The sequence below is a fragment of the Sitophilus oryzae genome, unplaced genomic scaffold (genome assembly GCF_002938485.1).
Source record: "Sitophilus oryzae breed Bouriz unplaced genomic scaffold, Soryzae_2.0 scaffold_357_pilon_pilon, whole genome shotgun sequence".
NCBI classification, from domain to species: Eukaryota; Metazoa; Arthropoda; class Insecta; order Coleoptera; family Curculionidae; genus Sitophilus; species Sitophilus oryzae.
The window spans coordinates 1299123-1312307 of record NW_022146926.1 but is presented as its reverse complement, the minus strand read 5'-3'; the positions used below and the strand labels follow the sequence as shown (position 1 = coordinate 1312307).

Below are 13185 nucleotides of genomic sequence, written 5' to 3'. Positions count from 1 at the left end.
CCCCAAAAAATGCAGATCTCCTGTCAACTTTCTTTATTTTTTATTTATTCATTATTTTCATTGTGACGTCACAGGTGGTATGCGCGAACTGAACGAAATTGGAGCCGCTATCGATCATACCTTGTATTCTTTGTACCATGATCATTAATCATCTGCTGATGATGCTAACATGGTTAGCGAAAGGTCCAGTGCAAAAGTAAAATGTTTTGGTGTACTGTGCGGTGAATTAGTGTTTTATTTTGCTGTTGTAACACCAAAAGTTCCAAACCCCCAACTGTAATGAAAATCTTAAATAAGACAGTTAACAAATTCCCAAAAATTAAAACAAGTTCAGTTAAAAAAAACGATTATTTCATGAACTAATTAAAAAGCCAAAAACCTAAAACATGAATAATATACACAAACAATATAAAATTTACCTTGTATTTTACAGTTCAGTTTAGTTTCACCTTGTTAGGTAACAGTTTATAGATAAATGTCAGTTTATCTATTCGCAGTAAATGGCTATGTCAACTTTATCACAAATGCATTTATTCAGTTTGCTGTGGCATTTATGATTAAAAAATGCCGTTTGTTCCAAAGCAACTGTTAAAATTGCCTTATATCTATCAAAAATAGTAGATAAAATAGTACTTTAACAGCCGCAAGGGTAGATTAAATGATACTTTAACAGCGAGGATAGGTTAAAAAACTTTATTTCTTCTCGCACGTTTTTTAATTGCTTCCATTTTTGAAAATTTTTGTGTTCCTTTTCATAAGTTATTCGGGATTTAAATGGAAGTAGGTTGGATATGGCGTTTGTCGCCTCAGCCTGAATATCTGTTGGTAATTTACTTATTTCGTTTTGAGTCATTTCTGGCTCCAATTCAATCGGCAATCGACACGAAACAGAATTAAAAAATATTGACTCAAAACTGACAACTAAAGAGACAGCTTTATTTATTTGTCAAATTACATAGAAACCAAAGCCAACCCAGCACAATATTTTTTCAACTCGTAATAAATTCCTTGAAATAATAATTTCTGAATATTTTTTAAAACGTAACTCGCTATAGAAAAAAATATTGTTTTATACACGACGATAAAATTGTATTATCGTCGTAATACAATTTTATCGTCTTGTATAAAAAATAACTGTTGTTCCATAGTTATTATGTGTTTAATCTTTAGACCAGGTTCTGTTAAAGTCAGTACAGAGTTTTTATGGATCTAATTAATCATGTATATCTCATACAGAGCTGTAATAAAAGCAATTTTTTTTATATTAAACAAATAATATAGGTATATACAGGATACAGGGTGGCGCCTCTCATATGACAAGAACTGCGAAAAGAGAACAACAATTTACATTTATTTCTACCAAAAAAAGTTATACTCGAATATCAAACATCAAAGTTCATCAAATTATTTAAATTCCTTGTTAAATCACAATATAGGAGATCAGCGGTAGTAGTTTTAATGTTTAACAAGAACTTCTGAAAACTTTCGATTAGATGACACTGGAAGAACTTCATTGCGGGATATAGCAAAACTCGAACTAAAATGGTATAAAATACATATAATTTGAAATCAGTTTTACTTTTGGTAAAAGAAATTCATCATAAGTTAATAATACATCGCTTGATTTATTTCATTATTTTAGATTACGGTTCACATCGCGCACAATTCGTAGACGTACTTTCCATTCACATCCCATCTAGGTCAATACACCAATAATTTGAATCAATAAATAAAAACTCGTAGGCTACAAATTAGGATATATACCAAATCAATACCCACGGATTAGCAAACCATTCCAAATTTGATATTAAGGCTAAGGTCTAGGTTAGCAACAGTTTATAATTTTGTATAAACTATAGAGGTCGGTAACTCTATTGATACTCACTAATTATCCTCCACTATATTATTATAGGATAATGTATGCTGAAACATTAATTTTCTAGAATCGATATATGATAACTAATAATAGGTGTCAAATTTTAGTTAACCTTATAGTAGAATATTGTGTTTCTAAAACACACCACACGAATCACGATATTGCAACTATTTTATAGCCCAATAACAGTAAAATAATAAATTCTCTAAGTTTGAACATGAACAAAATAAAACACTAATTCACCACAATCAAGTTTACTTTTGATTGTAAAGTGTTTTGTTGTATTGGGGTGATTTAGTGTTTTATTTTCTGTTGTTACACCAAAGGTTCCAAACCCCAACTGTAAAGGCGTTAACTGCATTAAGGAAGATTAAAAAATATAGATTTTTATACTGTGTAAAACAGGTGCAGATCGAAACATTTTAAAAAAATGGCGCCGGGAGGCACGTATAGCCACCCATACTAAAATATGTTAATACAAAGTTGGTAGGCAGTTCTTTTAGTTTCAAAGTAAAGGAATTTTTCCAATTTTCGAGTTCTCCACACGCATTTTCTCAAAAACGGACTACGGAAACACGGAATATCTCATAAACTGCGACTTTGACTGATTTTGATGTTATTACAAATTTTGTTGCAAATATTATTCCTTATCTTAAATTGAAAACCGCGTTCCCATACTCCCTTACCAACCACCAACCCCCACCAAAAATTATAGCCAGATTCTCGGGTGCCACAGTATTTTTGTGCCAAATTTGGTTAAAATCGGTTTAGCGGTTTTTGGGTTATCGTGTTACAGACGGCCAGACAGACTTGAGTGAAATTAAAAAAACTTTTTTTTTGCCTATCTTAATAGCCTACCATACCTGTTGGTATTGTCGGCTAATTTTTTTTTTTGGAAATATGTTTGTGTATCTGGAAACTTTCTATTCTTTTCTGTTTTTTTCTATATTAGGTAAGCTCATTTTTTGTTTGAAATGTGTAATAATTTAGAAATATTACAAGCAATTTATATCTCTATAAATTGCTTGTGAAATTATTCAATATTATTTATCCACGTTTTTCGACATCCTGCTCAAAATAATTCGATTAAACTGTAATTTATAAACTATAAATTATGTGCGATATAAATTATGTGATGGAATATGGGCCGTATTTAGACTTTCGCTCGTACGCAAAGATTTGTGTAGTTCCATGTTCCATCTCACGGTTTTCAGTTTAACAGTTTCTTATTTTGTGGGTGAACCTTCAAAACGAGGTTAATACATTACTAAGTATAGAACTAGAGTAAAAAATGTAGCAGCAACAGATTTTCATCGGATTTCAATAAATTTTGAACATAATATTCTATACCAAACGATATAAAAAAAACATGTCAGAGTTGGCTTGGAAATTATATATTTTCAAGCCAACATCATGCCTTTTTTATTTATTAGATTTCAATGTCAAAATACCAGCACAATATTCTCAGAATTTCTTTAAATCCAAAATATCTGTTTTGTATTAAAATTTACTACTTTAGAATACAAAAATTCTTTATAACGTTTATAAAATAAATCAATTCTAGAAATATAAATTCTCACAAACAACCTATAAAAATTACATTGAAAGACAACCTTGGTATTATGCAGACGTATGCGACAGAATTTTTATTCTTTTTAAGAAAAAAATCAATTTGTCTCCATGGTCAAGACAATTCCGTTAGTTCTTTGTTCTTCTAGTTGATCGCCATGCCCAATGATAATTTATTTTAATGTTTTTTTTCTCATAATAATTGTAACATTCAAATAAAACTCATTTGATTTTTTTTTGTAAAATAGCTTATTACTATGGTTGTCTTTTATATTTCGCATATAGAAAGTTATCTGTAAAAAATCTTTTCTCGTTGAATACCGCATCTATTGATGGAAGAACAGAAAGCAGTTAGAGTAAATTGATAGCCATAGTAGACTTTGAGAAGGCTTGCGACAGGGAGACACGATATTCCCAAAACTGTTTACAGCAACATTAGAATATCTTCCGTCAACTGGACTGGACCAACAAAGGATTAAAAATAGATGGGAATATCTTAACCATATCAGATTCGCTGATGATATAGTCCTAATTGCCAATAGCCCTGAAGAACTAGAAGTACAAATTAATGAACTAAATACAGCTAGCTATAAAGTGAGTCTCAAAATGAATTCAGCAATACTAAAGTACAATGTAAAACGAACTAATAGAAAGAAAAGAATTCAAGACTGGGACGATCAGATCTTATATGGTTCAGATATCAGAAACTCAATCAGATTCAAATCCAGAATTCCACTCTATCTAAAGAAGAATATCTTAGATAGGAACTATCGGAAACAAGAAATAGCCATCTTATCTGATAGTCAAGCAGCGTTAAAGGCGATCAACTCAGTATCAATCAATTCGAAATTGGTCAAAGAATGCATAGAGAAGCTGAATAAATTAGGCAAAGAAAACAAAGTCCTCCTACACTGGGTGCCTGCTCACCAAGGGATAGAAGGCAATGAAAAAGCAAATAATCTAGCTAGGAAAGGAGCGAACACTCCACTAACTGGACCAGAACCGTTCTGCTTTCCAAGTGGTAACCAACTCAAGGCGGAACTCAAGAACTTGGAAGATTCCATCCGCAACCTGGAATGGAAATCTTGCAATGGTCTAGGACACTCGAAGAAGTTTCTGAGGGCTTATGATCAAGAAAATCACAGATCTTCCTGGGTCTGAGTAAGAACAATCTTCGGATTGTCACGGGGTTTTTAACAGGACACTGTCTCCTCAATGAACACCTCAGTAGATTGAAACTAAGAAGAAACGGCGAATGCAGATTCTGTGGGGAAGATGGTGAAACACCAGTACGCCTCATCACTGAGTGCGCCGAGACAACAACCATTCGTGCCATGAATTTTGGTACGACTGATATTGGAGATGGAGAACTACCCTCTATAAAACCGTCCCAGATACTGGCTTTTGTCAAAGCCCTGGGACTGTATGATGAGTTATGATTCAAGAAAGGGGAACACAATGGATCTGTAAGGTCGAAGTGATTAACCCCCCTCCCACTCATTCTAATTCTAATTCTAATCTAAAGAAGAAAACATTCGACCAGTGTATACTACCCGTCATGACCTATGCATGCTAAACCAGAACACTTAAAACGGACATCATAAGAAAACTGCAGGTCGCACAACGCTCAATGGAACGAAATATGCTGGAAATAACCAAGAGAGACCGTAAAAGAATAGAGTGGATACGACAAAAAACCCGGTAACAGATGTCATCCACAGAGTCGTCAAATTCCTCAAATGGAAATAGGCAGGACACCTGGCAGGAAGAACGGACAACAGATGGGCCACAAAAATTACAGCATGGTACTCACGAGGAATTAAGAGACCTAGAAGAAGACCATGGCTTGTGCGGGTCGTTTAAAATTGGTTTTAACCTCAAATCATTGTTGAATACACAATATTATTGAATACACGGTAGCACCAAAAGAGAAAATATATTATTGATACAACATTTTAATTTCTCTACTTCACTTCGTTAAACCATCGTTAGGTGATCCTTCTTAACAGCGGTTCGTGTATCATTCATCTTCGATAAATACCAATTACTTCAAGTTCAATGTTCAATGTGAGAATACCCACTTCATCTGTTGCATTATAGCCTTAATTAGGAATTTAATTAGCTATCGATCTCGCGATTCTATTCCATTTGCGTCAGGAGATTGAATCTTTCCCTCGAACAAGCTTTACGTTTTCCTAGCAAATAAAGTACGTATTAATTTTCAATTCTATATCGCAGATTTACCGATCACGAATTCGGAATTTATGGTTTACCAACTGTAAACTATGACGTGCTTAACTTCGACTTGGTCATGAGGAATAGCTGTCACTTGTTGGAATACCTACAGTGTTATGTGTTATAGGAAAATACACTATCGGACAAAAGTAGAGAAACTTTTTAAAATTGTGTCTTTTTTGTTAACACCTGTGACTGAGGCCATTTTATGCATCGTTAAAATTAAAGATACTTAAATAGTTCTTATTTAAATGAAATAATCACATGTCTCACGAAAACTTAAGATTTTATTCAGTTAAATAAAAAAAATATAGGGACAAAAATAGAGAAACTAAAAATTAATATAAAAATTACAAGTACATAGTTGTTGTTGCTAACCTAATAAAATTAATAGCGGGTAAAGTAACCGCGATTAGCTATAACTTCACGACATCGCTTTGGCATGGAGTCCAAAAGTTTTCTTATGGTATCTGGTTCAATGGAATTCCAGGCCTCTTTCAAAATTCTTATCAAATCTTTCTTATTGCTAATGTGACTTCGTCTTACCCGGCGATCTAGTTCCTCCCACAGGTTTTCAATGGGGTTAAGGTTTGGACTTTGGGCAGGAAAGTCCATAACCCTAATTTGTTCAGACAAAACCATTCTTGTAAGACTTTCGATTTATGCTTTGGATCATTATCTTGCTGAAATATCCAGATTAAAGGCAAATTATCATCAGCAAACTGAATCATCATTTTCTTTAAGATGTCCAAATACATAAATCGATCCATTATTCCTTCTATTACATGCAGTGGTCCCATGCCATAGCCCTAGAAGCATCCCCACACCATTCAAGATCCACCACCATGCTTTACAGCCTTGTTATACTTTGGATCAAATATTTTCCCTTCTGGGCGATGTAGCCAGGATATGCCATCGGATCCAAATATATTGAATTAGGTTTCATCTGAAAACAGAACCTTTTTTCAGTCATTCGTCGTCCAGTGCAAATATTTTTTTGCATAGGTAAGTCGGGTTTTCTGGTTCTTCTTACTGATAAGTGTTTTTTTGGCGGCTCTTCTGCTAAATAATCCTGCTTCCCTTAGCCTTCTTTGGATGGTTTTAGAGCTTATATTGACACCAGGTAGTTCACTCAAAATTTGATTTGCCGATTTATGCGGATTAGTTAAGGCGATTTTTTAAATTATCATTTCAATTTTTTTCGTTGTTTTCCTTGGCCGACCACTTTTTTTAATAGTCTATAAGGAATTGCTAGTTTTGAAATTGGAAATCGTTTTGCTTTTGCTAATGACAGACTTATATGCAAATTAAACATTGTGCTTATGTCCATTTGCTTTATACCATTCCGATGTGCGTTGATTATTTTTTCGCGAAGATCCTCTGCAAAATAAAAACACTAAATCACCACAATACACCAAAACACTTTTACTTTTACACTGGACGCGCGTTTCGCTAACCATGTTAGCATCATCAGCAGATGATTATAAACTCAAGAAGATCCTCTGACAAATATTTTCCACGTGGCATATTTAGTAAAAATCTAAATCAGAATATCAACAGTTTTCACCTTAAGCAAATAACTACTAAGTATGGTCAATTTTTATGTTGGTTTCTTTATGTCCCTTCAAAAATATTTGGGTCCATATTATAAATAAACACCTGATAAGATAAATTTGGAGTTTGGTATGGTTTGGTAGTATTGCTATAAGGAAATATGTTTAAAACAAACATTATTTTACATATTGGAGGTTTTTGAAATCCGACGATTTTAAAAAGTTTCCCTACTTTTGTCTGATAGTGTATCAGGTCTTTTGCAACTGAAACGGAAGGTTAAAACCCTACCCATACTTCTTTTTTGTAAAGGACTATGTATCTATCTGTATAACAAGAAATATAATAAATGTTTTTTGAAATTTTTGTTAAATTAAAGAACAAACGTAGCATTTAATTGTTTTATTTTAATGTAATTGACTTTTAACACATTATATCCTGTTGAATTCGAATCTCCTCAGGTTTCTGTCAAGGACGTTCTATTCATTATAATCTCATTATTTAACAAATAGCAAGGTTTAAGCATTGTTCTTATCTTGAACTACAGAATATAAAACAATATTTTTCTTTTTCAGTTACTACCCCTCAACCTCCACCTAGACCATGGATACCTTTAGCTAGGCCGACTGCAAACAGACCAGCATGTAAGTCAAACTAAAAACTACCCTATGATCGAAAAAAAAACGGCGTCCAGTTGACTTGGAAATGATGATCGATGATAGTCCTCAAAGATTATTATGTATAAAATGACAGCGATCTTCATTTCATTAACCATCGCTGACGCCGTTTTTTCATATCATATTGTACTTTACCGTGATATACAAATAAGAACCTGTATAACTTACCAATACTATAGCTCAACGACTCGTGTCGTGCGTATCAGGGTAGTATACTGGCTTAACCAAAATAAAAAATATTTAGTTCGTTTTTATTCGTTATAACAACTAGATAATATTCACCAAATTATTGATTCTAGAACCATAATATAATCATCTAAAAGCCAGAAATTACATGCCATAAACCTTCATTCAGAACCTCACAATTAAATTAGTGGTTTCGATTATACTTTATACTTTTTAGTTTACTATCATTCACAATGTTTAAAAAAACACAATTAAAATTAATAGAATATTCTAGCACCAGCTTGCGCTAGACAGTTGTATCCATAGAGAAAGTCTAATATTTAGCTTCTTTGAATAAGAAGACTAAGGAAGGAGCATATCAAAAATCTTAGGTACACCGCGATGGGCCTCAAATATGGCCGACTTAAATTCCGGTTTATCAGTGTCGTTCTAATTTTATTTAAAAAATGTAAAACTATGATGTTGGGTAGACTCAATAATTTGTTGTTTTATTTTACGTTGTGAATAAATGTTGGTAGTTATTAAAATTGTTATAAAAATATATAATTCTAATAAAAATAGATAAGTTATAATAAGTATTTATTAACACAAACATCCGATACGCTACTGAAGCAGGTAAGTCAAATTAACGTATCTAAATTCTTTGACATCTAATCTTTGACAAATAATAAATAAAAGCTAAAATGCAAGAAAAAATATATAATTTAGTTAATTTAAATTGAATTTCATAAATGATCGGTTTACTACACGTATGTATATTATATAGTCACTTACTAGCGAAAGTTGTTCCATTATTTCACTCAATTTTTGCCGAGATCTACCGCACGCTACACAACCAACTATTTTAGAGTCTTTTTCGATAAATCGCGATAGTGTCACTGTTAATTTAAGTTCTGCCACAATTTCCATCTAGATTTACTACCTTTATACAACTATCAGTAGTAGAATAAATGATAAATAACATAAAATAAGCTCCGTAAAGACTGACAAATCCACAAAATTTCAAATCAAATTCAAATGTGTCAAATGAATCGTCAAACAGAACTGTCAAGGATCCCCACCCTAGAGAGCTTTTATGGTGGCTTTTCCGCCCACCATGCATGAATACATGGATAGCATTATGCTCCTTCCTTAGTCTTCTTATTCAAAGTTTAGCTTATAAAACAATCAACTTTTGATTTCTAACCACAATTTCTCTTGACGGAAGATAATCAAAGACCAAAATGACATTTCTCGCAAATTTTGAAGTATGTAATTAATTAGTGGAAAAGTTTGATAACTTTTTCTGCTAATTGAAAATGTCTACCACTAATTTTGACGTTCTGAATGCTTACATTGAAATTAAAGAATCAAACTTCTATGCTAATTAAAACCACTAATTAATTCCACTAATTGCGAGGTTTATGCCAGTAAGCGAGGATAAAAATAGGGTATTACCTCCGAATTCTTGACACCCGCACCGATTGACGTGCAATTTTAACAGTGAATAGAGATATATGTAAGAAACAAAAGTTACATAGTAGCGAAGTGTGCTTTCACCCTGGGGGTGAGTGCCACCCCTTCTCGGGGGTGAAAAATAGATCGCCCATTTTAGTTACAAAAATCAATAAAGGGATGAATTCTAAGCAAAAAATGTTCTATAACATTTTTTCAGAAAATTAATATTTTCCGAGTTATTTAGGATTGAAAATCTTGGGTTTTCATCTAAAAACTGCATATTTTTCTGCAATTTTTTATAAATAACTCGAAAATCTTGCGTTTTATCGCAAAACTCATATAAAGCAAAAATGAAGCTTTTGGAATAACAAATCGATTAATTTAAAAAAAATATGTTTTTTTTTCAAAAATATTGCAAAAAAAGACTTTCAATTTTCCTCTGTTGCATTTTTTACGTGTATTGCTTAGTTTTTGAGATATGTCAAAAAAATTAAAATTTTTTAGAAAACAAAAAATAATTTTTATTATTTTCAACTTTTTATAAATTTGGGCATTCTAAACCGCTCGAACTTGCAGAGTCAATTGTTAGTATACTCTGTTTTTTTTCTCAGGTAAGATTTCGACAGACGGTGACAGAAGAAAAGCAGATGACGTCCCATACCAATCTATTTATTTTACTAAAAAAAGTTTCTAATAATTTTTAAGTTATCTATGGATAGGTTTAAATATAAATCCGTCATGCGTCGTGTCTTGTTGTTTTTGACCAGTTTTATTGGTTTATTTAAAAAATGACAGATCGTATTTCAATTTTATTGGTTTGACGGAACGATGAACGATAAACGGACGCCGATGTGTATGAACTCGCCTTTAGATTTTTGTCATTTTTGACGCTTGTCAAAGTCTTGCCAAATTATAGGTTATAATTTTGTGTCAACTTTTGTTAAATACCCTGCGTTTTGGAAGATGATGCATTTTGATTCGTATTATTACGTGTGTTTTGTGTCTTTTGAAGTCAAGTGGAGGAAAAATCGAGTGAAAATTAACTGTAGACCCAGAGCACAGTTTATGGTTAATACTCGCTGCCCAGGCAGAAAGTCTTATACACCCCATCGTTAAAGTTTGTATACCATCTCGTCGTAGATAAGTGCATCTCGTATATGGTAGAAGGATCAAACTAAACACATACTAAAAACTGGAGTAGCTGTAAAATATCGACATCACACGATGGGTAAATAATGGATTTTAGTACTGCAGAAAAATAATGTCAAGAGGTACTGGTTTAAAAAATTAAGATTAAAGTTAATTAATCAACCTTTAAGGTATAAAAATTTGGTAGGGTGTTATTATTAATAAAATCGTTTGTTTTATTTACCTATGTTGTTGTATTTATTCCTGTGGAATATTACAAATTTGTATTTCTACATAAGTTATATTGATAAATATAATCATAAATGCAGGGTAGTTTCATAAAGCTTGAAAGTAAAAAATAGTTCTTTTTATATTTTTTTGGTATGTAGTGTCTTTTTTTTCTTGTTTGTTTTGTATTAACACATACCGGTTTTATTAAATAAAATAACTCGATTACATTTTTTCAGTTTTATACAGTTTTTTTCACAATATTTTGAAGTAATCACTTGTCATCTTGTCAATCAAATTTTAAATATTTCCTGCTATGCGTTCCAGTTGTACCAACTTATTTCTTTGTAAAATAAAATAAACTACTTTGAAATTAAAATGACAGACACATCTATCACTGTCAAGGATCTTCTCGTTGGACAGACTATACCTAAATACCTACGGTAAACAACAAAAAATGGATCGTTTACAGTACGTCTGTCCGTTCTGAAGCTACGGGGTATCCGTGAGAGGGAAAACGATATTCTCTCGATGTTTTTCGTAAAAATTGGACGACGCGTCCCATCAATAAAAATTCGACAAATTTGCAAGTGGCCAATAAAATGAGTGGGCGGAGCGATTTGCGGTGACGTACTCGTCAAGTCTACGTATAAAATATATTGCTATTTATTTAAATGTTTTTTGTCCGCATTCCTTTCATAGACACAGATCCAGCAGACGTACTGTAGTTATTTCAAGGTCAAGGTTTTTGAGTTATTTATAAAAATTGGCAAAAATATGCAGTTTTTAAGGTGCGTATTCATTATCCGAACGAATGAAAGTGCGGTATATTTAGACGGGGACCGAACGCATGCGGCCGTTCGTTCGTTCGTTCGCTCGACCATCCGTTTCGAGTCGGTACATCAAAGGCGTTCGCCAACAAATGCCTCCGGTCTTCTCGTGCGGTTCTATCGTACGGTCCCCGTCCATACCACTAGCGAACATTCGTTCGTTCGTTCGTGCGGATAATGAATACGCACCTTTTAAGGTGCGTATTCATTATCCGAACGAACGAACGAATGAAAGTGCGGTATATTTAGACGGGGACCCAACGCATGCGGCCGTTCGTTCGGTCGTGCGCTCGACCATCCGCTTCGAGTCGGTACATCAAAGGCGTTCGCCTGCGTGCGCTTTCAGATTTAAGGTGCGTATTCATTATCCGAACGAACGAACGAATGAAAGTGCGGTATATTTAGACGGGGACCGAACGCATGCGGCCGTTCGTTCGTTCGTGCGCTCGACCATCCGCTTCGAGTCGGTACATCAAAGGCGTTTAGACGTCATGGTACAAAGAATACACGGTATGATCGATAGCGGCTCCAATTTCGTTCAGTTCGCGCATACCACCTGTGACGTCACTAGGAAAATGAGGAATAAATAAAAAATAAAGAAAGTTGACAGGAGATCTGCATTTTTGAGGTTATGGTTAAGAATTTTTTATTTTTAAGACTTTTTAGTTCGTTTAATTTAATAATTACTAAAACCAGCAGTTCCAAAAATATATTTAAAAATAATAATTATATATTAACATGGATTTGGACGATAATAGGTAAAAATACTAAATTTATTTCTATATTCGGTATAAAATTGTTTATTCGGTTTTTAGTTTGCGATGTTTATGGTAAATAATTTTCATTTTTATTGCCTCTGAATTCACATGAGGACAGAGTTGAGGATATCTATGGAAAAGTAACCACAAGAGGAATTGTTACATCATTTAAAAAATATTGGGAAGTTTATTGTTTCCCATCGAAAAGTAGAAAATGCCAATGCAGATGAACGTATTGTAATTGTGATAGAAGTAATTCTAAGGGTGAAGTTTATTATAATTAGTGGAAGTAATACCAAGGGTGAAGTTTATTATAATTAGTGACCTGTGCTTTTCTTTTTATATGTAGATGTTTCTGGTTTTGAGAATAAATCGGTTGAACGACACCCAAAATTTAAAGGAAGTGTTTGCATACCCAGAATATGCCCATCAAGGATTATATAGCTCAAATTTCCTTTAATGGTAGGCAATTATTCAATGCAAATTAACTTTTTCAGTGACTGAAATATAAAAAATAAATAGTTTACAATATGGTATATCACTAAAAATATATTACTTTTAGGTACAATTAGAGCCCGATACATTTCAAAAAGTAGAATATTATTTTATATTAAATGAGGTATTGTACTAACAATCAATTTATATTAATAACGGAGATTAAAAAATAACAGAATAAATAGTTCTTTTTTTCATACTACAAAAATAAACTA

The 13185-nt window shown here is 32.9% G+C and overlaps 1 protein-coding gene across 1 annotated transcript in view; it reads left to right on the top strand.

Annotated features, from left to right (window-relative positions):
• LOC115884743 (CCR4-NOT transcription complex subunit 6) overlaps window positions 1-13185 on the top strand; it is a 248685-nt gene that overhangs the window by 226562 nt on the left and 8938 nt on the right. The window contains exon 5 of the mRNA XM_030903398.1: window positions 7807-7875. Coding sequence (XP_030759258.1) covers window positions 7807-7875 — 69 coding nt within the window. The remainder of the gene's footprint in view (window positions 1-7806; window positions 7876-13185) is intronic.